The sequence below is a fragment of the Struthio camelus genome, chromosome 6, assembly GCF_040807025.1.
Source record: "Struthio camelus isolate bStrCam1 chromosome 6, bStrCam1.hap1, whole genome shotgun sequence".
In the NCBI taxonomy this organism is placed as follows: Eukaryota; Metazoa; Chordata; class Aves; order Struthioniformes; family Struthionidae; genus Struthio; species Struthio camelus.
In genome coordinates this window covers 27,978,483-28,001,997 of record NC_090947.1, presented here as the reverse complement: position 1 = coordinate 28,001,997, position 23,515 = coordinate 27,978,483, and the positions used below count along the sequence as shown (strand labels likewise).

At 60.1% G+C, this 23,515-nt stretch overlaps 1 protein-coding gene and 1 pseudogene across 4 annotated transcripts; both read left to right on the top strand.

Annotated features, from left to right (window-relative positions):
- The first annotated feature begins 2,489 nt into the window (after positions 1-2,489).
- On the top strand, positions 2,490-5,399 carry LOC104144952 (tubulin alpha-1D chain-like; annotated as a pseudogene).
- An 8,853-nt stretch (positions 5,400-14,252) lies between these two features.
- Positions 14,253-23,386, top strand: DNAJB2 (DnaJ heat shock protein family (Hsp40) member B2). 4 transcript variants are annotated; one of them, XM_068948844.1, is made up of 11 exons: positions 14,253-14,380; positions 16,122-16,211; positions 18,761-18,870; positions 19,348-19,401; positions 19,583-19,699; positions 19,929-20,018; positions 20,273-20,378; positions 20,770-20,840; positions 21,287-21,508; positions 22,895-23,010; positions 23,219-23,386. In XM_068948844.1, the coding sequence occupies exons 2-10, from the start codon at positions 16,147-16,149 to the stop codon at positions 22,903-22,905; spliced, it is 846 nt and encodes a 281-aa protein (XP_068804945.1). In that variant the 5' UTR covers positions 14,253-14,380; positions 16,122-16,146; the 3' UTR covers positions 22,906-23,010; positions 23,219-23,386. The 4 variants fall into 4 exon arrangements, with proteins under 4 accessions (XP_068804945.1, XP_068804944.1, XP_068804943.1 ...); XM_068948843.1 differs by having other exon boundaries at positions 22,895-23,037; XM_068948842.1 differs by lacking the exons at positions 22,895-23,010; positions 23,219-23,386 and having other exon boundaries at positions 21,287-21,792.
- Positions 23,387-23,515: the final 129 nt, after the last annotated feature.

Here is a 23,515-nt window from a genome sequence, read left to right as displayed (position 1 = left end):
AAGGAGGATTCACATTAGCCAGCTCGGTACCGCCTTGCGGATGTCTCTGCAGAAGCATCCGCTCCCTAGATAAACCACAACCAGGTGGGCAAGTCTGCAGTCCCTTGGGAATGCCAACAATTTCCAATGCAGAAGCATCTTGCCCGCTGCTTTTCTCTGCCCTACCAACACCTCCCTGTCTCTGGGGAGTGCTTGAGCCTTTAATGGTTGGCTAGATGTGTGCTATGGGGTGTTTGCACGTGGAAGTGGAGTCTACATTATGCAAACAGCTAGTAAGCCCAAGGGCTTGCTGAGAGCGAAAGCTCGGCCTGGGGAAGCTAGCCTGGAGCTGTGCGGATTGCTGTAGAGTTGTTCAGAGTGGAAAGCAGGGCTGGCAGCTGGCCAAGCACTAGTGGATTTCAGAAGGGAACAGTTAACGTGATAAAAGATGCATTTAATAAGCTAGCCGCATAGTGGCTCCCGGGATGCTCCCTTTCCCTCAGCACAGAGGAGGAGGAACAGCTCCAGCCCGGGAGGTCAGATGCGGCGTGATGGAGCATAGGGGCACCTCAGGGAGGCAAGCGCACCAAGGCTGCGGGTGGGCGCCGAGTTGAGAGACTAGGCAAAGCCCCAAAACACACGGCGGCCCTTGTGCTGGACTGTGCAGGACATGGAGGGGCAGCAGCCCGGAGAGACTGCTCTGGCACATCCCCTGCCTGATCCGCAGTGGTGACGGCTGCTGGGATGCCGAGGTGACCCCTGGTGAAGGCAGAGGCCAGACCCAGCTTCTGTGTAGCCAGTCAGGTCTCCTGCCTGGAAGATGTTTTTTTTTCTGCACAGAGAGGCTGCGAGGAGTGAAAGCAGGGGCGGATCGCTGTTGTGATTGCGTGCAGGGCCATCCTCCCTGCTCCTCCCAGGCTGCAGGTCACTTGGGCTGAGACCTCGCGTTGGACAGCTGTCCTGAGGATGCCAGGCTTGAACATGTTGCTGAGCGCTTTGGAGCAGAGTTATGGGCATTACCTGCCCGGCTCCCTGCCCTGGCATGGGGATGCTGAGTCCTGGCACAGGCTGGCAACCAAGGGCTCCTGCATCTATCCCTCCTGGGACAGGCATAAAGGGGGGTCATCTCTGGTGGCATTACATGATGTTAATTAGCTGACAGGGTGTGAAGAGCAGGGGCTGGCCTGAGGAGTTAGAAGGTGGGAATATAACTGCTGCTCTTTACGTGACGCTATGGAAAACGTGCTTTACCGGACAAGCCTGGTTTCATTCTTTGAGATTACAAGTCTGACCGATGAAGGGAAATGCAAAGATATAACCCACTTACATGGTGGAGGGGGTCCGAGTCAGTACCGCAGGGTGCTCTGACAACAAATGAGCAGCAGGCAGTGGCGGTAAGGTGCCTGGCTAAGCAGGCTGACAGCAGCACTTCAGAGTGTCAGAGCGCCACGGTCGCAGTGGCGAATCACCGGCAAACAGCTCCCGGGCTTATGCATGCATCTGCACCGGGCACCTCTGGTTTCAGCATGTTAATCAATGGTCTTGAAGTGAATCCCGGATCACTGCTGTTAAGGTTTGAGGTTGAGAGATGGATTTGCAGAGTAATAAATGAAGACAGGGCAGTCCCCAAAACAGCCTGGGCCATTTAGTGAGCTGCATGTGGTGAAGTGATACCTTTTTATCTGAGCCTTTCCAGATGAGGCAGTTTTCCTCTGAAAGCAGGGGCCAAAGCAGCAACCCAAGCTGAGCAGTGGGTGCGATGCTGTGGCACCCAGGCTGAAGCGTACCCTGGCTGGATCGGAAGACAAGCAGGGAGAGACTGTTGCCTCGCATTGGTGAGACCAGCCCCGAGACATGGCAAGCAGTGCGGATCCAAAAGCTGTGCTGGAAAACGAGAGACGGCAGGAGGGTGCCGTCTGTGCCGATGGCGGAGATGAGTGAGGTTTCCAGGAGGTGGCTGCTGTGGGATATGCGGGAGTGAGGACCCAGAAGACCACAGACATTTACAAGGACAGCAAGACCCTCTAGCCCTGTGCTGATGGCTCAATAAACACAAATGCAAGCAGTGTTGTACCTTGCAAGAGCTCCTGAGGGGCTGGAACATCCCTCTGCAGCTGCTAGGGGCATCTTCCCCATTGTCTGGAGAAGCGTGGGGCCGCTGGATTAGGCGATGGTGCGCAGAACTGCTGGCCTTGGGGGGTGCCTACATCCTGCCTCGGGATCACAGGTCTGTTTGAGCTTGCTGCGTGTCAGTCACTGAGCCCCTGGCCATCCCTGCCAGGGAAGTGACAGGTTTGTTTGGGGTAACCAAGGTCCCGTGAAGCCCCGGCTGCATTTGCGTGGCTGTAACCCAGAGACAGCACAGCAGAGGACGTAGAGGACGAGCAGCACCTGCCCCACTGGAGCTGTCTCTAACAACAAAGCTTTCCCCTGGCTATAAAGAGGAGTGCCCGGCAACCCCACGCTCACACCACCCCTGCCCTCGGCTGCACGTCGGAGCTCTCCGCCAGGATGGTGAGTCCTGTTGCACTTGCTATGTGAGAGCTGTGCTCTGCTAAGAAATGCACCTCCCTGTCCTCCAGGGATTGCGGCAGAGCAGGGGAGAGCATGAGTCCGACAGGGTGAAGGAGGGACGGCAGCACAAAGCTGGTTTCCAGACACCAGGGAACTGAAGGGAATTGTGGATGCTGCCCATGGGAGACAGTCCTGATTTGGGACCAGGTAAAGCAAAGCAGAGCAAAACCCGCTGCATAGTGGGACTGCAGCGGAGCAAGGGACAGGGCAGAGAGGAGGAAGGGGGGTGAGGGAGAGGAGTCCCTGCTGGCAGCCAGGAGTGTGAACGCTGAGTGGAGAAGCAGAGACACAGGGAGCCCGGAGAGGAGGAGGTGGCCACAGCAGCGGTGAAGAGTAATTTGGGGGCTCGGGATGGAGTGAGCAGGACTGGGCTGTGCCCAGGTACAGTGCAGCAGGGGTTACTGAAAGGCTGAGGGTGAGGAGAGTGCGGTCATGGGCATCACTGAAGTGGTGGAGGAAAGACATCAAACCTGGGCATTTGCAGAGGCAGGATTAGCGCAGAAAAGCCATGGGGAAAAACTGCTTGGGACTGTGGAAAAGCAGCCAGCCTGCGTCTCTGTATTTTTGACGGAAATCTGAACAGACAGCCTGCTCTGTCCTGTGCTCCCACAGTCGTGTCCAGGGAGAAAAGGAGGCTTCTCTCTTTGGTGCTGCCCTGTGATGAATGTCCACACGGCAGGGACCAGTCATCCAGCTGTCCATGGCTCTCTCAGTAGTGCTTTTACCTTCTCTCCCCAGCGAGAGTGCATCTCTGTCCACATCGGCCAGGCCGGCGTCCAGATTGGCAATGTCTGCTGGGAGCTGTACTGCCTGGAGCACGGCATCCAGCCCGACGGGCAGATGCCCAGCGACAAAACCATCGGTGGAGGGGACGACTCCTTCACCACCTTTTTCAGTGAGACAGGTGCTGGGAAGCATGTCCCGCGGGCTGTCTTTGTGGACCTGGAGCCCACCGTGATCGGTGAGCACAGGGCTCTTGGGAAAGCATATGTAGCTGGGCGACTGGCTGACCCCGATGTTTCTGATCTCTTCGGTCATTTAGTCCCCTTTGAGTTAAGTGGCCTGGAGGCAGTGTAAGAGGGTCACCCACCTGCCTTGTGCGAGGACACCAGGGACATCATAGCCCCCAGTAGTCCAGGATCGGCTTTTCCTGGTGTGCCAGGAGAGAGCAGTCAGGCAGAGGAGTAGATGCTGACTCCCCTGTGCTGTATTTCCAGACGAGGTTCGCACTGGGACCTACCGCCAGCTCTTCCACCCAGAGCAGTTGATTACTGGCAAGGAGGATGCCGCCAGTAACTACGTGGGCGCTACACCATCGGCAAGGAAATCATTGACCTGGTGCTGGACAGGATCCGGAAGCTGGTAGTTATGCTTGGCCCTGCCTGGCCTTAGGGTCTTCTGTTTTTTAATGATGTGATAAAAGCTCGTACTTCTGCCAATGTGGTCCCTGTGTGATGCCCAAACATCTTTGCCCACCAAGACTGTGACAATATCCAAAATGCATGTGGGCCGCAGAGATACAGGTCCCACTGCACGTGATCTTGGTTTCAGCGGCCTTTTTGAGTTCAGCTGAAACGTGATGTTCTCTGCACGTAACATCAGAGGTAAAGGCCACCGTGCCCTACGGGCTGTGGTGGCTGATACAGACCACACCAGGCTCTGTCTTTGACCTAACTCTGCACAGGAAAATCAATTTCTGGCTGGGCACTGAATGAAGCCTAGCTGGATGCCCACACAGCCCAAGGACCATTAACAAGCAGCGAAAACATTTTCCTTCCCTGAAGTGCCAGTCTAGTGTCAGCCCAAATAAGCTGACACCTTCTTCCTTCATTGAGAACTGACCTTCCCTTTTTTCCCACAGGCTGATCAGTGCACCGGCCTCCAGGGCTTCCTGGTGTTTCACAGCTTTGGAGGTGGCACCGGCTCTGGGTTCACCTCCTTGTTGATGGAACGACTCTCCGTTGACTATGGCAAGAAGTCCAAGCTCGAGTTCTCCATCTACCCAGCACCTCAGGTCTCCACTGCGGTGGTGGAGCCCTACAACTCCATCCTCACCACCCACACCACCCTGGAGCATTCGGACTGTGCCTTCATGGTCGACAATGAGGCCATCTACGACATCTGTCGCAGGAACCTTGACATCGAGCGCCCCACCTACACCAACCTGAATCGCCTCATTAGCCAGGTAGTCTCATCCATCACGGCATCACTGCGGTTTGATGGTGCCCTGAACGTGGACCTGACCGAGTTCCAGACCAACCTGGTGCCCTATCCCCGCATCCACTTCCCCCTGGCCACCTATGCCCCCGTCATCTCTGCAGAGAAGGCCTACCACGAGCAGCTGTCTGTGGCCGAGATCACCAACTCCTGCTTTGAGCCTGCCAACCAGATGGTGAAGTGTGACCCTCGCCACGGCAAGTACATGGCCTGCTGCCTGCTGTACCGCGGGGACGTGGTGCCCAAAGACGTCAACGCCGCCATTGCCACCATCAAGACCAAGCGCAGCATCCAGTTTGTGGACTGGTGCCCCACGGGCTTCAAGGTGGGCATCAACTACCAGCCGCCCACGGTGGTGCCGGGGGGGGGACCTGGCCAAGGTGCAGCGGGCCGTCTGCATGCTCAGCAACACCACGGCCATTGCCGAGGCCTGGGCTCGCCTCGACCACAAGTTCGACCTCATGTACGCCAAGCGAGCCTTTGTGCACTGGTACGTGGGCGAGGGCATGGAGGAAGGGGAGTTCTCTGAGGCGCGGGAAGACATGGCTGCGCTGGAGAAGGATTACGAGGAGGTAGGAACCGACAGTGTGGATGGAGAAGGAGAAGAAGAGGAAGGCGAAGAATACTAGCAGGTATATCACACTGGATTGAGGGAATTGTTTTTTTCTGAAACAGAAAGGCTGATTTTTTTTTCTTTCTTTTTTTTTTTCCTATATTAAGTAAAAGATTCTAAGTCATTCAGGCTTTTAGTTTGCTCATGCTATCCTAGTTTGCAGTTGCATTTCAGCCATCCTCGTGTAGTGGTGCCACGTACCAGTGCACTCCAATGCTGGGACAGAGCCCCTGTCGCAGTGCCAGCTCCACTTGGTGATCTCAGGTATGATTTGCATCCAGGGTTAGAGAAGTGTCCTGCCATTTTCAGTGCTTGGACTTCTGCACATGTACTGCCTCATTTATAAGTCACATCAGCATCAGGGCCAAGGAAGGAGGATGTAGAAATCCTCAGTGCCTTCAGCGTTGAGGCTGGTTTGTGGCCCTCTGACATGTGGCAGAGTAGTTTGTCAATCCACAAGTCCAAGAACATTTGATATGCTAGCTAAGGATGAAGAGCCCTTCTCTAAGAGCTACTGAAGAAGTTTCTGCCCATATCAGTCACTATTCCAGTACCCAGGGGTGGAAATCACTGCAGGTGCCAACATTCAGAGAGGGACCCTGATAGTTCGCTCTACCCATGGACCCCACAGAGCCTCTCCTCAATGCTGATAGGTCAACAGCTGGCAGCATTTTGTCACCTCTTTGTACAGGGGCTAAATGATGGGTTTCAGTATTCACTGCTCGAGGTGTATTTCCAGGGTGAGCACAGCGATGGGTCCTAATTAGTTGCATGCAGTGGTGGCCCCCCGCTCTTGCCATGCCTCGGTGTCTGCAGGGACGCCTGTGTGTGCTGAACATGAACATCCTCCACTTGGACAAGCTGAAGGGGTTGTGCTCCTTAAGCCTCACCTCCTGTGGTTTTGCTGTCCAGCCCCAGGTTATTAGCATGAGTTTGAGCTGCCTCCAGTATCTTCGCAGCCTTACGAGGTGGATTACAGCAGCTCTAGTAGCAATCTTACCGGTGCCTAGCCCTTTCCGGTTTCTGCTGGATATTACTCTTTAACACCCCTCCAGATCATGTTAGCTGTTCAATCGCAGCTCCAGGACCTGGGAGGACCCCTAAAGCTTTCCCAGATTTGCTGCTTCCCAAGACCGCCCCTTACTCTACCTTCCCAGCTGAATTATTTTGTATTTAGCTATATTAAAGCAGGTTTTGCTACAATGTAGCCTTCAATTCAGGCAATTCTAATCCCTCACTAATAGCGACCTGTCCTCTTCACTAGCTACTATCCCACCAAGCTTAGCATTATCTAGATTTTTTCTTAGTAAACATTTCTTGTCACCGTGGTGCTTGAATCCTGGGGATCCCTGCTGTGAAAGCCCCCAGCAGTATATCTTCCTGCTAACAAACACATTTTTGTTTTTGCTCTTGATCCATCTGGCATGTCCCTAGCAATGCAGGGCTATAAACAGGCTGGCATGGCACGCCAGTTAAATGTTTTGGTAAAATACAGAAAACAGAGCTGGAAAGGCCTCAGCAGCTAGGAGCCTGGCTCCCGCTTTAAGGCAGAGCCATCTCTGTCTAAACCATCCCTGACCCACGACTGCCTGAACAACCTGTTCTTAAAATTATCAGGTAGGGATATGCCACAGCCTCCACCAGCAAGCTGTCGCAGCATCTAATTACCCTTACCTTTCAAAAGTGTCTGACTGTGTCCACCCTGCCTCTTGGTGCAATTTCATCCTTTTCCTTCTTATTCTGCGGTTATGGAGAACAGGTTATTCCATTCCTCTTTGCAGCAGTGTTGTGATTTAAACGCTGTTATCAGTATCTCCTGCTGGCTTCCAAGTAAAGATGTCATGCCAGCAGTGTTGTTTTTAATTAGCCAAACATATAATCATACTGAAAAAAGATAGAAAGTTTGCGTAGCAATATCTACCTTCCCTGAGACAAGGCAGACCAGTGCTAAATGCATTTTAATTCTTTGCTGGCAGAATCGAAATTTAATTCTTCTTCTATTTTGTTTTCTGATATTATCAGCAATCTAGAGTTTTCTGGGTTGACTGGTTTATTTTCTTAACTGTTGGAGTAAGTTCTGTCCTTCATTTTTTTGGGATTCCCCCAGTTTTCCTAGCTCTGTTCAAAATTAACATTAATAAGACCCTCAGTTAAATCCGTTAATACTCTCAGCCCAGGCCTGATGAACTGAAAATGTTCACTTTAGCAGGTGATGCTTTACATACTGTTTTGTTACAGATGGATCAAAATTGCAGCCTCCTCCATTGCATCCACAGCGTTGTAGTGATGTTTAAGTGCTGATGGCCATAGAAAACGGCAGAAGCCTGCTTACTGGCATCATTTCATGCTTTTTACTGCTTTCCTCTAATGCAAATGCATTCACCCTGTTTCCTCCTCTTTTATTTCACCCTACTTGGCCTTGCTTAAAGGCAAGGAATAAGCCCAGCACAAAGGCAATGGGCTGAAATTGGGCACTGGTTTGCAATGACTGTGATTTCCGGAGGAAACCTAGGCTGTAGTCGGCTAGTTGAACTACCTGCTGAGAAGTCCTAAACCCACCAACCCCCCCCCCCTCCCTGCCCCCCCCCCCCACAGACCCCTCAGCTCTTCCCTGCCTTTGGGAGAGCGAGGAGGTGGCGGGGCAGGTGGTTCGTGGCTGGGGAGAGGGGCTGGCAATGGAAAAGTCAAGGCTGGTCCGGGCGAGAAGGGGTGGGCATGTGCGGGTGGGACTCGGGGAAGCTGCGGAGGGGTGTAAGGAGGGCAAGTGCTGATGGCCCTGGGATTAGCCTTCATCAGGAGAGGCGGGGGAGGAGATAAGAACAGGATGGGCCATCAGACCCCCAGAGGAGGAGACAAAAGGTAGTGAGTAAACGCTGATGGCTCACTGAGGCTGGAAAATGGGGAGAGACTGAAGCTGACAGACACTGACAGCTCCTAAAGGGCACAAAACTGGCATTTAAAACCAGCACCTGGTCACCAACCCAAGAAATACACGGAGGGTGTGATGAGGACCGGAGAGCAGGTGCCCCCAGTCCTAGGAGTCACGGCACAAAATCCCGGCCAGACCGCCTGGGTGCACGTGCGCCTGGGTGCCTGGGGCCGTGTGTGTGTGAGTGGGGGGGTGGTGAGCGGGTGGGTGTGTGTGGGTGTGCATGCGTGCGTGTGCATGCAGGCTGGTGAGTGCCAGTGATCACTAGAGGAGCTGGCACCCCAGCTGCACCAGGCAGCACCTACGAATTGCACCACACCGTTTTGGGGTGGGACCTTTCCACGGGGGGCTAGGACATCAGGCCCCCGAGCCGTGGGCACAGGCCTGTCCTTTCTGTCCATCCAAGGGAAGGGGGATACATCTCAGGCCCTCACAAGGCTCACGTGCTGCCATGAAGCAGTGCCTAGGAGGGAAACGTGTGTGATGGAGAACCTGTTTAATCACAGGCTTCTGTCACCTCCACCAGCCTCAGACGCTGTTGATATAAGATCTGTGAGCACCTCGGTTTTGTCTGGGTTTTTCCACGGGCAGCAGCCCCAGAGCTCAGCGCCTAGGAGCTTTCCTGTGGGGTGGTGCGTCGGACTCAGACGGACACACAGCTCGCGCCTGCCAGAGGGGCCAGCAGAGTGCTGAATCCAGCCCAGAGATAGTGCCCTACTTGAGTAGAAGGCAAGTCTGTCACATTGGTGTGTCTATTTCTCACTTCCGCATGCTTTTACGTCACCCTCTGCTAAAAGCACCAAGAGGACTTTTCTTCCCCTGATACCCTTAGTTCCTAGAAGATGTGATTCTAGAAAAGCCAAACGGGATAAACACAGAGCGGTCTGGGAAAGAGATGGCCAGGCCACGTCCTGATGAACGCTGCCATCAGGACAAGCATGAAGAGCAGCAGGGGGCAAAGAAGGGGGCTAGGCAGGAGGGCAAGGGGAGCAGGGCAGGGTGGTTTGAATGAGACAGTGGGACTGAGGGTAAAAGAATGAATGTGGATTTTAAAGTGGGTTCATAAACTCGTGCACGTCAAATAGGGAGGTGCAGATGAACAAGAGCCAAGGTGAGGCCCAAAAAAGAGGGATGGGAGAAGGAGAGAGAGGACGGAGAGCTGGCACACAGCATCAGGGATGCTGCAGCTCTGCGCTGCACCTGGGCTGCATGTGGCTGGCAGGACACAGGTCAGCAGGATGCTCCATGTCACAGGGACGGGGATCTGCAGCACCTGCCTGTCGCCTCCTTGCAGAAGGCCCCCAGCAGGTGAACGGCTGGGTCCAGCATCGGTCACAGCTAACAGCCTGCAGACTTCTGCTGCCCCTTTGGGGACACTTGCTCACGTTCAGGTGTTTCTCCTGCCTGCCTGCACCACTGCCATCTGTGCTGGACAGACTGTCACCATGGGGGACTATGACAAATTGCTGTATATTCCTCGGGATGCCTCTACCAATGGCATTAGAAAGGTGTAAGTCATTTCTTCTCAAAGCCTGCCTCCCTGCCCTCTGGGGCCAGATCCTGACCATGCAGCTGAGCCTGGCAGCTCCCCTCAGCCCCCAGCCTTCCTGTGGGGCACCCTGCTCCCCTGGTGTTGTGTCCTGGCTGGTCTTACTGCCTCTGCCCTTCACAGAGCAAGTAGGAGGTTCAGCCCAAGAAAGCATCGTGAGGCCTCAGGGCCAAAAGGACATAAAAGGCAGAGCTGGGCAGTGCCCTGGGAGAGCTGTGTCCAGCCACCTGCTTCTGCAGAGAGGCTGCGGGGTAACTGGGCTGCTGGGGAGAAAGGAGAGGGAAGACAGCTTCATGCCGGCTGGGTACGATTTGGAGGGCAGTAGGCATGCAGCTCCCTGAGTGGTTTGCTCTGCAGATCGAAAACTGCTGCTATAAAGAACACTGTTTTATAATATGTAACTGCCAGCTTTCAGAAAGCCTTTCTTCTGAGGAAATCAGAAATGTTGTACAGTGCTAAAAAAACAGAAAAACAACATCACTCAGAGTGTGGTTTGCATAATACATAACACAAGTTTATGATGCAATTCACTTGACTTCCTGAGAGAAGGGGTAACTAGCATAGATAAACTGGTCCTCTGGGGTCTAGCTTCACTCACCCAAAGGCTCTCTTAGCTTAGAGTTATTTCGTTGGCATTTTCACAGCTTTGAGAGTTAACAGCAGGGCCACAATACAAGGGGATCTCCAAAATTTGTAGATAAATAAAGGTCTTCTTAAGCCATACTTGGAAACTTCAAGAGAACTGTAATTCCCGAGGTATAAGCAGGAATAAAAACTGCACAGACCATATTCCTGCTGAGAGACAGTGCTCTGGAGACAGTGCAGCTGAGCAAAGTTTCTCCAGTTAACAAACATCCTGCAGAAATCCTAGCTATTGCGTAGAGCAACAGATCAATATCCCAGATGCCCAAAGTCCACGTTTCATTGTTTTTATGCTTTTTGTGACTGGATTCCAACATTGTAATCAAAAGCTAACCTCATTTTTTGAGAAAATAATCTTGATTTATTCTTTAAATTGTGGCTAACAACATGGCTGGTTTCAAAGAGAAGATTCAGTTCCTTTAGGGACACCGGATCCACAGAGAAGATACCACCTGCCATATGACTGTTCACAGTCAGCCTGCTCCACTCTAAAGAAGGTGCTTAGTAATAGCTGCCCAACAGCCAAAACCTCTGGCTGTGCTGCAGCCTTCCTTGTGTCTTGATTTGAAGAATTCAAGTCTGGAGAGTCCACAACACCGGATAACTGGGCTCACCCACAGCTATGTTGTGTTTCTAAGTCAGTCTAATTTCATTTCTATTTTCTAATTCCAGTTTCTAATCACTGATGCTCATTACGGTATGAAGCGAGACCCCGTGTGTCGAAAAGAGGTGGACTGAGACCCTGTAGGGACAACAGGCTGAGAGCAAGGTGGAGAGACCTTGGAGCCAGCAGGGAGATTATTTGCCCCTGCAGCTCTGGTATGGCTCTTTTAGAGACAAGCACCTTCCTGGGAAGCGCAGCAGCCCTGAGCAACCCTAGGCCATGTCCTCTGCCAATGGCAGCCAAGAGGAGCGCAGCACCATGTCCTCAGGGGAGTCATCAGCCCTGCCACTGAAAGACCCTGCAAGACTGGTACCCATGGAGGGAGGGGGAAAGGGTGAGCTGCCCCTGGAGCTTACCAGGACATTTCGGTTGCTCAAAGCCACAGGGGCTGCATGTGACACCCTGGGGGATGGCGGAGAGACCTGCTCATTGGAGTCTGGGCATCAAACACGTGTGGAGTGTGCTTTTCTGAACTGTGCTTGCACTGGGTTCACAGCCTGGGTGAGCTGGGCTGACAAACACGTGCCAGGACTTAGGGCAGCCAGCTCATGTCAGACCTAAGAGAAAAGGGCAGGGAAAAGAGGGCAGGAAGCTGTGGCTCTCTGTGGCTGTACGCACTCTTTGTAAGACAAGCTGGCTCTCTTTAGCCACTGCAAGCTGTCTGGGTTTGCTCGTTTGACCAGAGGAGCAATTGTGGCAGCTCAGGAGCAAGGTCCAGTTGGCACAGCATCCCCTCTCCAACCAGCCACCAGCTGAAAGTGCTGTGGGAAAAGGCAAAAGACAGAAAGATATGCAGAGCAGTCTCCCCTGAGCATACCCTCCCAGCCCACAGAGCCTATTGCACTCCTCCTGCACCCAGCGGTGAGGAGGGCATGGCTTGGGCACCCCACACGGTGCAGGCTGCTCACTGGCTGTAAATACACCTGGGGTAAAGCACCAGGAAGGGGGAAAGCTAATGGAGCAAAGAGGCAGAAGCAGTACAACAGCAAATGTGGCTAAAGCAGTAATAAGTAAAGGAAGTCTGGAAATGAGAGGGAGGTGTTAGCCATGAGCACGGCGAGGTGCAGGGGCGGCCTGTCTCTGAGGACATTAACAAGGCTCAGGTCCTTCTCTGTGCATACCCTGGTCTCCGGGGTGCAGGACATATGTGCTGTGAAGCAAGCAGCAGCGAGGTTCGCAGCTCCTGGCTTCCCAGGCCAGCGTGCCAGTTTCCCCCTCCTTTCCCCAGCACCGAGGCCTCCTCTTCCAGGGGCAACAGAGCGGGCTGACACCTCCGAGCACTGGGGCTTTCTTTTCCTTGTGTCAGCAGCAAAAGCTGGGGAAAGCAAAGCGAGGTGCTGAGATGTGCATAGGTCCTGGTGGCATCTCCCCAGGCTTCCCAGTCAGCAGGATGGGGCCTCCTGTGAGCCAGCCTGTGGCTCCACCTAGTGTTCAGGCTGGCCCAGCCCAGCCCGGGCCAGCCATGCACCCAGCTGGGACTCTCTTTGTTGGACAGATAGGCCAGATCAGAGCCTCCAGCACCCATTGAAGGCACCCTGGCTGGGGGGACCTGCCCCAGATATCCTGGTCCCCACTCTCGGACAAGGCTTCCTGCTCCTTGCTGTCTCCTGGTTGCACACATAACAGGGATCCATATGACTGCTACGGCAAGGACAGGTTCTGGCTCTTGCTCCCTGCGAGGGTCCCGTTGTGAGAGACTGTGATGAGTATGTCTGTTCTCTCCCACCAGGCACTGGCAATCGCGGGGCTGATGCTGGAGGCCCGGACTCCACGTAAGCTTTCTGTGGAGCTAATGAGGTAGGTTTTCAGGGAGTTCTTCAGGAGATGAAATCATTTTGGTTACTTGTATGGTAAACGCTGCCTTGGGCTCGCTTCCCCTGGGGCAGCTTAACCGCAGCCTGGCAGAGCTGTAGCTTGCTGCTGGGCAGTGGGTGGGGTGCCCTTGGAGCTTGTGCTGACCCAGGGCACACTGTGGGAGCTGCTGCCCTTGCACTGCAGTCCTCCCAGCCCTGTGACCTGCAGCAGGTCTGTGTGGGGGTCGGGGCTCTGCCCTAGGGACAGCGGGTTGAGAGGAGCTGAGGGGACAAGGAGTTTGGCCCAAGGAGCCTGGCACAACACTAGTCCCTGACGCACCTTCTCCCCCACGCTGCCAGCCCCGGCCACTAGCCCTTGGCATGGCTGGGAGGAGCTGGGGATGGTATGGGGCAGCGAATAGCTGATCCCCTGCCAGCTGGGTGAGGGGGAGCTCTGGGCACCCAGCTGCGTCCCCACAGACACCCTCCTTGCTGCCATCCTTGGGTCCCCAGGGCTGTGCCAGGTGCCCTGGCCAGGAGCCCTGTTCTCAGATGGAGCCTGGACTCTCGAGGACCCTCCCGGCAGCACCTCCAAGGTGGGGCACAGCAGGCCTCGGGGAGCAAGAGCCTGCAGGGGGGGACAGCACGCAGGAGAGGGAAGAGAGAGGGGACGAGCTGCCCCAGGAGGTGAAGAGCCCACGGGGGGCGGGGGCCGGCTGGTGCCCCAGGAGAGAGCCGTGATCCGGGAGCGGCGGGGCCTGCGTAGCCGCCCAGCTGTGCCCCAGCGTGCCGCCGCTGGACGGAGCCGCGGCTGGAAACCCGCGGGGAGCTCTCCCCTCCGCGGGGAAGGGGCCAGGAAAACAAGCCGGGAAGCGGCCGGTGCAGCGAGGCGGGCGGAGGCGACCCGAGGGTCCGCTCGGGCGGCCCAGCGCGGCGGCAGGGCCGGGCGGACGGCAGGCTGCGCGCCGCCCTCCGCCCCCGCCGCCAGCGCTGAGTCACCCGGCGGCCGCCGCCGCCGCCACCTCCCGCCGGGCCGCCCGCTCTCCAGCACGCACCGGGCCGGGCTGCCGCGGAGCCGCCGCGGTTCCCGGGAAGGGCGCGGGACAAGCGCGAGCCCCGGCCGGGCTCTGCCGGTGCCCGGGGCAGGGCCACGCTGGGGACCCCCCGCCCCGTCCCAGCACCCCAGCGGCCGCCGTTCGGCGGGCGCCGCCGCCGCCGCCTTCCGCGCTCACGCTCGCCGCCCTGTGACGTCACGCGGGCGCACGGCCGGGCCGTGACGTCACAGAGGCCGCGGCGCGGCGGTTGGCTGCCGCCGGTGCTCGTCGAGCGGCGCCGCCCGCCTGCAGGCCCCGCGGCGGGGGGAGGCCGGCCGCGGCCGGGCGGCGCGATGCGGGCGGGAGCGCTCCGCTGCGGCACCGAGGTGGGACCGGGACCGGGACCGGGACCCGGACCGGGGCGGGCGGGACCGCGGCGCGCGGTGACCCGGGGCGGGCGGACCGGCTGCCGGAGCTCCGTCCGCTGGGGAAGGAGGCTCCGCTGGCCGCAGCCCAGGGCCGCTCGCCGGTGGCAGGGGGGAGGCGGCGGCGGGAGAGACGGAAACTTCCAGCAGCCCCGCGGCGCCGGCCGGCCCGCAGCCGGGCTGCCGCCGCCCGCCCCGGGCCCGGAGCAGCGGGCGAGCCCTCGGGGGCGCCGGGGCGAGCCGGGGGCGGCCCCCGCTGGCCCCACCAGCTTCCGAGCGGGGCCGCGGCGCCGGCTGCTGTGCCGGAGCGCCGTGGCAGAGGGGTGCCCGGCGGGCTCGGGGCCCGCGGCCCCGTCTGCGCAGCGCCGCGGCACCGGGCTGGGCCGAGCGCGGCGGCCGGGCGGCGCCGTCCCCTCCCGCCGCAGCGCGCGTTACCGGCGCAGCCCGCGGCCGCCCGCACGGCTCGGGCCCGGGCCCGGGGTGTCCCCCGGCGACGGCTGCTCCTGCCCCGCTAAACTCCTAATCCGCTAAGGCCTGAGAGCCGCTAAGCGCCTTAGCGCTTGGGTCGCCCTCCGGGCAGCATCCTCCCCCGGACCGGGGAGCCGCGGGGATGCAGGTGTCCCGCACCTCCCGAGAGGCCGCGCTGCCTCGCCACGGGCCTGGCGGCGTGCCGCCCTTGGGGGGCGGCGGGTGAGCTGGAGCAGAGCCCGTTTTCCCCTTGGAAAAACGCCTGGGAGTGCTGGGTGTTGCGTGGGCTCGGGCTTTGGGGCCTACCCGGGAAGGGCGCTGGGAGGGAGAGGTTGGATGCAGCCCTGCGCTCCCCGTGCCCACTGGTACAGGGGTGCTGGCACCCCAAATATCCGGGCTGCACAGCAAATGTCACCAGGGAGCTGGTTCCCTTCTCCCATTGCCTCCCTGACTTGGGACAGAGGCACCCCGTGAATGGGGACTCTGCCACAGACTCCCCCCCGGAGGGGTTTGGGGGGGAGCAGGGGAAAAGGGGAGCACAGCTCGGGACAGAATTGAAAGCAGCTCGTGGGGAACAAGTCAGAGGAGAGGAGTGCCCTGGGCCAGCAGCGAGGATCCCTGTCCACAGCGCTCAGTGGAGTGGGGAGGAGGCCGTGACATTGCAGAGGCCAAAGGTGGCATTTGTGCACCCTCTTCTTCCCTTGTCCGGGTGCAGCCCGAGCCTGGGGGGCAGGACTGCAGACTGTGCCACCCACCACCTCTGAACAAAACCCCTGCAGGGAGAGGCAGAGCCTCTCTAGGAAAGTCTAGCTGGCTCTGTCCTGGCCATTGCATGGGCACGAGAAGAGCCTGTCCCTTGCAGATGTCCCTGCTGGCCCCCCGTGGGGGTGGATGCCTGCCCCTGGGATGCTGAGGAGGCAGGGCCAGCCCCAGCCCGGGAGGGAGTTTGGGTAATTGGGGTGATGCAGTTGGCTGGGATAGTGGTGTGGCAGCAGAAAAGTCTCGAGCTGCACGTGCTTTGAAATGGCTGAGCTGGGTGCTGGGAGGGTCCGAGCCCTGCTGTGCCTGGAGATGGGTGCTAAGGGGAATTACCTCTCTTGGGGACCTGTGCGGTGGCTGGTGCTCCTTGGGAGGAGAGAACAGCCTGTCCGCAGTCCTGGGCAGTCCCTTACTCTTGCCTCTTGTGCTGCCTGGCTACGTCGGAGGAGCCACTGACATTGCCTTTTCTCCCCAGTGACCCTTAGGGACGGACGTGCGTCATGGTGGACTACTACGAAGCGCTGGGTGTGAGCCGGAACGCCACTGCCGATGACATCAAGAAGGCGTAAGTCCGTGCGAGGCGGGTGCTTGCATCCCAGCTCAGCCCCTCCGGAGCCTGCCGGCTGCTCCTGCAGGGGAAGAGCTGCCTGAACCCTGGTGGTGCCAGCAACCGGGAGACTCAGGCTGCCTTCTGGGCTCTGCTGCTGGGCATTGTGGAGAGGGCCCTGCTCCGGAGATGACAATCTGCCCTTTGTTTCTGTCTGTTTTAGCAGTCTCATGCTGTGTGTTTGCAGAGGCCAGCGTGGGGCTGGGCCTCTCTGCACTGCTGTTGTCCCACAAAGGCCTCTCTCAGGCTCTTGGTCCCTGGTCTGTGCTCAGCCTAGGGCTTGGCATGGGTGCGGGAGCTGGGGGATTGAGCAGAGATCCAGCAGCGGCTTGGGCACAGGGAGCGCTGGCTCTCCTGGTCCTGCTGGCATTGGAAAGAGCCTCTCTCCCTCCTCAGGATGTGGGGATGGCAGAGGGAGGCTGGGTGCCTGGGGGGCTCTGCTGCCCAGAGGGGAGCAGCTTGGGCACGTGAGATGAGCGTGTTCCCTCACCACGACGTTGTTCCCCAGAGCAGGCATCGGCCGGTGTCCTGTGCTGTGCCTCAGGTGGCCCCAGTTACCTGCAGGGTGGATGAAGACTTGGTGCCCTCGGAGGGGCGAGGGGTCCCGGGTGCAGAGGGGACAGGCACATCTTGGAAGGGGGCTGTCTCTGCCCGTGCAGCTCAGCCCTGCAGTGAGCCCTGGTGACACAAGTGTGATGGTGGCTGCGGGAGGGGTCCCTGCAGGAGCTGGTTGGTCAGATCCTGTTCTGGTTCTGGAGCTCCTCGGCACAGGGAGCTGCCTTGACCCTGGCACACAGCTGGGTTTGCGCCCTGCTGGCAGCAGCAGGGCAGGTGGGAGGCTGGCTGGAGGAAGAGGACTGTGTGCAGAGCAGCAAAGTTTTGTACAGTGTCTCAGCAAACAGCCTTCTTCCATGGTGGATAGGTGCCAACTGGTGGCTTGTGCCTAGGGCAGATGGGTTCAGAGCAGGGGGCAGAGAGGTTCCTGCTGGAGAGGGGATATTCCTGACGAACTCAGTGCATGAGAGAAGCTGGGCAGCCTCAGTTATCCCCAGCCAGCTGCAAAGGGGGAAAGGCTGTCTTGTGCTCACCTGGCCCCAGGATACCTGTACTGTGGGGGCCAGACAGGGGGGACAAGAGACCCCCTGGTCCATGCACACACACATGCAGCAGACCCAGCAAGGCTCCAGAGCAAACCTATGAGAAGCAGAGACCTGCTTCTTTGTGGGAGCTGAGATGGGCACAGCCTGCAACGTGGGATCATGCCACAAATATTTGCTCTGGAGGCAGAACCAGTTTAGGAAGTTCTTGTCTTGCCAACAGCTGTTCTGTGACCCAGATCCCTGACCTGGCTAAAACAGACAGAGAGACAAAAGTCAGCTTGAAACTGTGTATGACAGCGCCCTGGGGAGCCACAGACCTCACAGGCCCTGGGCCTGACCCGGGCAAAGTGTGACATGCGGCTTGTCCAGCCACAGGCAAGATACTTACTGGGTGTCCAGGACCCCATGGCAAGTGGAGTCGGCATGGCTCTGGGGACTCTCATTAGCCATGCCCGGGTTGCTGGGCCATTTGACCTGGCTGAGCAGGGAAGAAGTGGGAGCTGAGTGGGCAGGGGTGAGCTGGGTGGCTGTGAGACCACAGGCGCTGAGCTGTGGCGCTGAGCCGTGGTGCAGCAGGCATCGATCTGATGCTCCTGCCCAGGCAGTGGAAGGAAGCGGGATGACAGGGTGATACGAGCAGACCTGGGGGGGGATTAGCTGGAGGCCTGGCCCAGCTCAGTGATCTGGAAGCAAACGCAAAGTGTCTGCAGAACAAACTCGTGGCTGCCACGAGGCTCAATGAGTGATGAGCGGGGTGGGCAGGCACGTGGGGCATCTGCGCTGCACAGCAAGCTGGGCTCGCTCCAGTGAAGTGCATTGCAGTGCAGTCGGATGCAAGGAAGTGTAACTGCGGGAACAGGAAACGCAGCCGGTGCTGCGTGCAGAAACCTGCACACATGAGAGGAGGCCCTGCAGGAAGGTTTGGGGTCGGCGTAGGCGAGACCCTGCTGTGGTTCTGTAGGGAAGTCAAGGTCAGTGAGTCTGTCTCTTTGTATATGCACCGTTACTGGGATGACGCCTGGGATGCTTTGGACAGCTCTGGGGCCGTGCTTTTAAGAGAGAGGTGGTAAGTCAGAAAGAAATAGCAGAAATGACCTGCTGGCTGGGGAGATGCTGGAGAAGTCAGAAGTGGAGGGCCCTCTGTCCATTTGCCAGCTGAGGCTGCCGGGCTGGCTGCGAGGTGCTGCTGTGCTTGCATAGGTCAGCGCCACGGCTTGGGGGGTCAGCGTAGACCGCCGTGATGGGTGAGATGGGCTCAGAGGTGCCCCTGCCTGTCAGAGCCAGAGGTGAGCCCCTGGCAGGCGCTGTGTGTGCTCAGTGGGGAGCGCTGGCTGCCCTGGCAGCTCTTCGCCTCCTGAGGGCTGCTGCGTCCCCGTCGCTGACTGTCTGTCTGTCCGGGCTGTGCAGGTACAGGAAGGCTGCGCTGAAATGGCACCCAGATAAAAACCCTGACAACAAGGAATATGCTGAGCAGAAGTTCAAGGAAATCGCCGAGGCCTATGAAGTGCTGTCGGACAGTAAGAGGCTGCGGTGCTGTCCTGTCTCGCGTGTCCCCATCCCCTCCTGACACCCGGGGGTGTCCTGCTTCTGTGCTCATCTGGGTGGTGTCCCTGGACCGTGCAAAAGCCAGGTGCCTGGGAGGTAGCAGATGTCTCCAGCTGTGCTGCCCAGCATGCAGGGCTTGGTTACCTCCCCATGGGTCATCCAAGAAGGCTCTTGTGAGTGAGAGATGCTGCGAGGCTGCATGGCCTCCCAAGGCGATGTCTTCCCGCTGGGGCGAGCTCAGCCTTGCCCGATGCCCTGACTGCCGGAGCTGGGGCTTTGGAAATGGTGCAGGAGCAGATGGTGCTTGTGCCACCCTCCTCCTCTCGCTCCGCGCTGTTCTCTGCTTCTCCTTGCTGGGGGAAACGTCGCTGCTTCCTGCCCGTGCCTCCAGTTTAGGTACCATGCGTGGTACCTGGCTTTCCCACAGCGTCCGTCTCCTCTTCTTGCAGAGCAAAAGCGTGATGTCTATGACCGTTATGGCAAAGATGGCCTCATGGGTGCAGGTGAGAGGGCGAGATGGGGGCCACAGGGAAATTAATGTGTCTCTGGATAGAGCACTGTGTGACCAAGGCCCTGGTGTGGGTCTGTGTCCCTCGGGCGTGCAGAGGCCCTGCCCCTGCAGCGACTCCTTCGGGGGTTCCCACCCAGGGCACTACTTAACTCTGCACTTCTTCCCTCCGCCAGGGCCAGGGGGCTCCAGGGCTGGTGCTGGAGCCCCCGAATTCACCTTCACCTTCCGCAGCGCTCACGACGTTTTCCGGGAGTTCTTCGGTGGGCGAGACCCCTTCGCTGACTTCTTCGGTGCGTGCGGAGCAGGAGGGGGCCGGTTCTAGGGCAGCCAAAGAGCTCGGGGATGGGGTGTGCTGTCAGCGAGGCCTGCTCTGATTTGGGAGCCAGCCCTGCAGCGAGCTACCTCCAGCAGTGCCCTGCTCTGGGCTCACCAGCCAGTGGGCACAGGCTGGGACCGTGGGCTGCGGTGCCTCTTGGGGGCCATCGGGACGGTGCTGACGCTGTCTTCCCTGCCTTCCAGATGAGATGTTGCCCTTTTCTGACCTGCGAGGACCTGGTCCCCGGCACCACGGACCAGGCCAATTCTTTTCTCCCTTCCCAGGATCCTCAGGTAGGAAACGTTGCCAGCCCGGCCCTGTGCAGGAGTCCCAGACTGCTGCCTCCCCCTACCCAGGGCTGCCAGGCAGTCCCAGCCTTGCGTGCCCTGGCCTGACCTGCCTCGCCCAGGTCCCTTGTGCTGTTCAGACCTGGTAATGCCCGTGCGTGGTCTGTCCCCTGCCTTCCTCTCACCCCTTGTGCCCTGCTCACCCCTGGGCCTGGAGGGCTGCTCGATCTGAGCACTGACCTTATTGCCCCGTTCTCCAGATTTCTTCGCCTCGTCCTTTGGCTCTGGAGCTGATGCAGGGCTGGGCTTCCGCTCCGTCTCCACCTCCACCACCTTCGTCAACGGCAAGCGCATCACCACCAAGAGGTGAGGGGCAGCGCGGCGCCGCGGCCGAAACAGGCAGGCCTCAGCACCGGCAGGCGCTGCGGAGGAGCAGAGTGCCAGGCTGGATCCTGCCCATCTGTCCCCCAGTCCCTACGCTGGCACCCTGCGCTGTCATCTCACCTCCACCCTCGTGGTGGGTGGTCGGTCCTGGGCCCGCTCCTCCTGGCTTGGCTAGGCTGCGTAGGGCCGGAGGGACCCTGCAAGCCGGGGCTGCCTCTGCGCCAGCTTGGGCTGCATCTCCCTTCAGAGATTTCACCGGCTGCAGCTCGCCTTGGTCAGCAGATGGGGTTACGTGGCCTGCTGGGCTGCAGCTTGTTCCTGCGCTGCTCTGGCTGTTGACTGTCTGTCTGTCTGTCTGCCTGCCTGCCTGCAGGATTATTGAGAATGGGCAGGAGCGAGTGGAAGTGGAGGAGGACGGGGAGCTGAAGTCGATCCACATCAATGGTGAGAAGCAGCACGGCTGGCCCCGGAGTGTGTCGTTCGGGCCTGGCTGTGCCACCTCCCAGCACCCTTTTCCTTTGGCGAGCCCCAGCTCCTTTGGGGTGGCTGCGAGGGGCCGTGTCCCAGCTTGTGTTTGGGCTGAGCCCTAATCAGCCCTGGTTTGGGGCTCTTCCGCGGTGGGGAGATGTCGCCAGGGCCCTGCGCAGGCTCTGCACGGAGCTGGAAGGGACGTGACATCCGTCCCGGCCTCCAGCGCTCGCCCGGCCCTGAGCCTGGTACCTCTGCAAAGTGAGGAGCTCTGTGGAGTCCCCCACTTGTGGCGTTTCGCAGGAGGGGGACTGAGATCGGGTGGGGGCTCGGGAGCTGTTTCCAGCACCTAGGATCAAAGGCCAGCATCTCTGCTGCAGCCCCACGCTCGCACCCGCTGCTAACGTCCCCTTTCCCGGCAGGGGTCCCCGACGACATGGCGCTGGGGCTGGAGCTCAGCCGCCGCGAGCAGCAGGCCCTCCAGGGCCGGCGGCCCCCCTCATCCCCGGCGCCCGCCCCGCGCCAGCCCCAGAGCTCCTCACCCGTCTGCCTCTACACGGACAGCGAGGACGAGGATGAGGACTTGCAGCTGGCCATGGCCTACAGCCTCTCCGAGATGGAGGCGGCGGGGCACCACCGAGCAGGTGCGCAGGGCCGCGGCGCCCCGCAGCGAGGCGTCCCGCAGCGGGGTGCCCCGCCAGCGCCGGCGAGCAGCCCGGGCACCCCTTCTGCCGGCAGAGCCCGCGGTCCCCGGGGTGGGCAGGAGCCGGAGCCGCCTGGGGCAGGCAGCCCCATCGCACCGGGGCGCGAGCCTGCCCCGAAACCAAAGCAGTGGCACTGCCACCTGCTATGAGCGTGACGCTGGGGGCCGGGGCTGTGCCGCCCCGGAGCGGGGCGCTGGGGGCAGCTGCTCAGCCTCTGCGGGGCGCGGGGAGGAAAGGGGGGCCCGGGCCGGAGCGGGGACCCACCGCACTGCCGCTGCCCGTGGCTCGGCTGCCCCCTCGGCTCCTGCTGCCCCCTGCAAAGGCCGCGGCTGCCCCTGCTCTGCAGGGGGGGCTGCAGGGGGGGCTGCCAGGGTTTGCCTGCCTGCGGCAGGGGGTCGGGGCATCTGCAGCCCCAGGCTGGCCAGCCCGTGCTCCCCGCTTTCTGCCTGTACGGGGGGGGGGGTCCCTGCAGCTCTCAGCCCCTCTTCCGCCAGTTTGGCCACTTGCTGTGGGCAGGCAGAGCCTGGCGCTGCCCCGCGGGGCAGGCTGGCGGCGGAGCCGAGGGGCACCCCTAAGGGCTGGGTCATCCGCCAGTGCCTCCTGGGCGCTGCCGCCCCCCCGCCTGGGCCCAGGCTGCGTGGGACTGGGTTCAGGCCCCCCCGCCTCCGTCCCACCCTGCAAGGAGGGGGATGCGCGCGTGGACTCTGCGTGGTGCCTTGTGTCTGTCTGTCTCTCTCCCGTCCGGATGCCATTGCTCCTGCCTCTACCCCCTCCTCCTCCATCCCTCCCGCCGCAGACCCTGCCTGCCTTCCCCGCTGCCTCCCCTCCAGGTAACCCCCTCCCCTGCCCCTCGCGCAGCCCGCAGGGCACTGTCACCCGCCTCGGCCTGGGGGCACCGGCTCTCCCTGCCCCACCGCTTCCGGCAGCGGCGACCCTCTGCACTGCTTGCAGGGCGCTCCCACCTCCTGCTTTGGCCGCGGTTTCCTTGGACCCCTGGCTGTTTCTGCCTCGGCCAGTGCCCGTGTGGGGCCAGCTGTGGGGCAGGGACAGGCTTTGTCCCTTTGCCCCTGGGCTCGTAGGAGCGATGAGGGCGCAGCCCTGCTTGCAGGTAGGGCCAGCTGGCTGCCGCGCTGCACCGTGCCTTGGCTCTCCTCCTCCTCCTGGGCCTTCCTCCACTGCCTCCCGGGGGGGGGGGGGGGGGCGGGCCGAGGGGGCCCCCAGGCCCAGCGCGCGGCGGTGCCCACGTCCCAGCTGGCTGGCTGGCTGGCTGCCGGCGCTCGGTTTCACGGGGTGTGTTGTGTCCCCCCCCTGTGCTTGTCTCCCCAGGTGTGTTCTGAGGCTGCTGCGCCCCGGGGACCCGCGCGCGCCCGCCCGCTCACGGAGGCTCTCCGAGCCAGGACTCCGCTTTGTCCCTGCACGGCCACCCCCACCGCCCCCCTCCTGCCCCCAGCACCCTCTGCCTCCACGCGGTGGGGGGGACGGGCCTCGTGGCCAAGCCATGCCGGCGGGCCGGGGGGGCGGCGAGCAAGCGTGCCCCGGGCGCCGCGGGGGGCGGCGGGCGGCGGAGGGGGCCGGGCGCTCGGAGCCTGGGAGAGGGGGGTGTTGTAGCTTAGTGCCAGTAGCTGCTGTCGGCCCCCCCCCCCCGGGCAGGGGTGCTGGTGGTGGGAGGGCTGGGTGGGTGTGGGGTGGGGGGGGGGCAGTGCGGTGTTCAGCCCCAGGGGTGGTGCTGCTGTGCTGGGCCCGGAGGTGCATTCCCCCCCCCCCCCACAGCCCCCCCAACCCTGCCTGCTGCCAGCAGTCAATAAACCTGTTTGCAGTAGCTGCTGCCTGCGGGGTGTCTCTGGGCTGGGGCGGGGGGGCTGGAGCAGGGCTGGCTGCTGGAGGGGCGCTGCAGCCAGGGGGTGCAGGGGGTGTGCTCCTGGGGGGACAGGGACGGCGCAGCAGGGG

Excerpts from the sequence above, each read along its gene's own strand:
- DNAJB2 (XM_068948845.1), top strand. The coding sequence starts at position 16,147 with ATGGTGGACTACTACGAAGCGCTGGGTGTGAGCCGGAACGCCACTGCC. Across the intron at positions 16,212-18,760 it reads GCCGATGACATCAAGAAGGC|GTACAGGAAGGCTGCGCTGA; the intron begins GTAAGTCCGTGC and ends CGGGCTGTGCAG. Across the intron at positions 20,841-21,286 it reads GAAGTCGATCCACATCAATG|GGGTCCCCGACGACATGGCG; the intron begins GTGAGAAGCAGC and ends CTTTCCCGGCAG.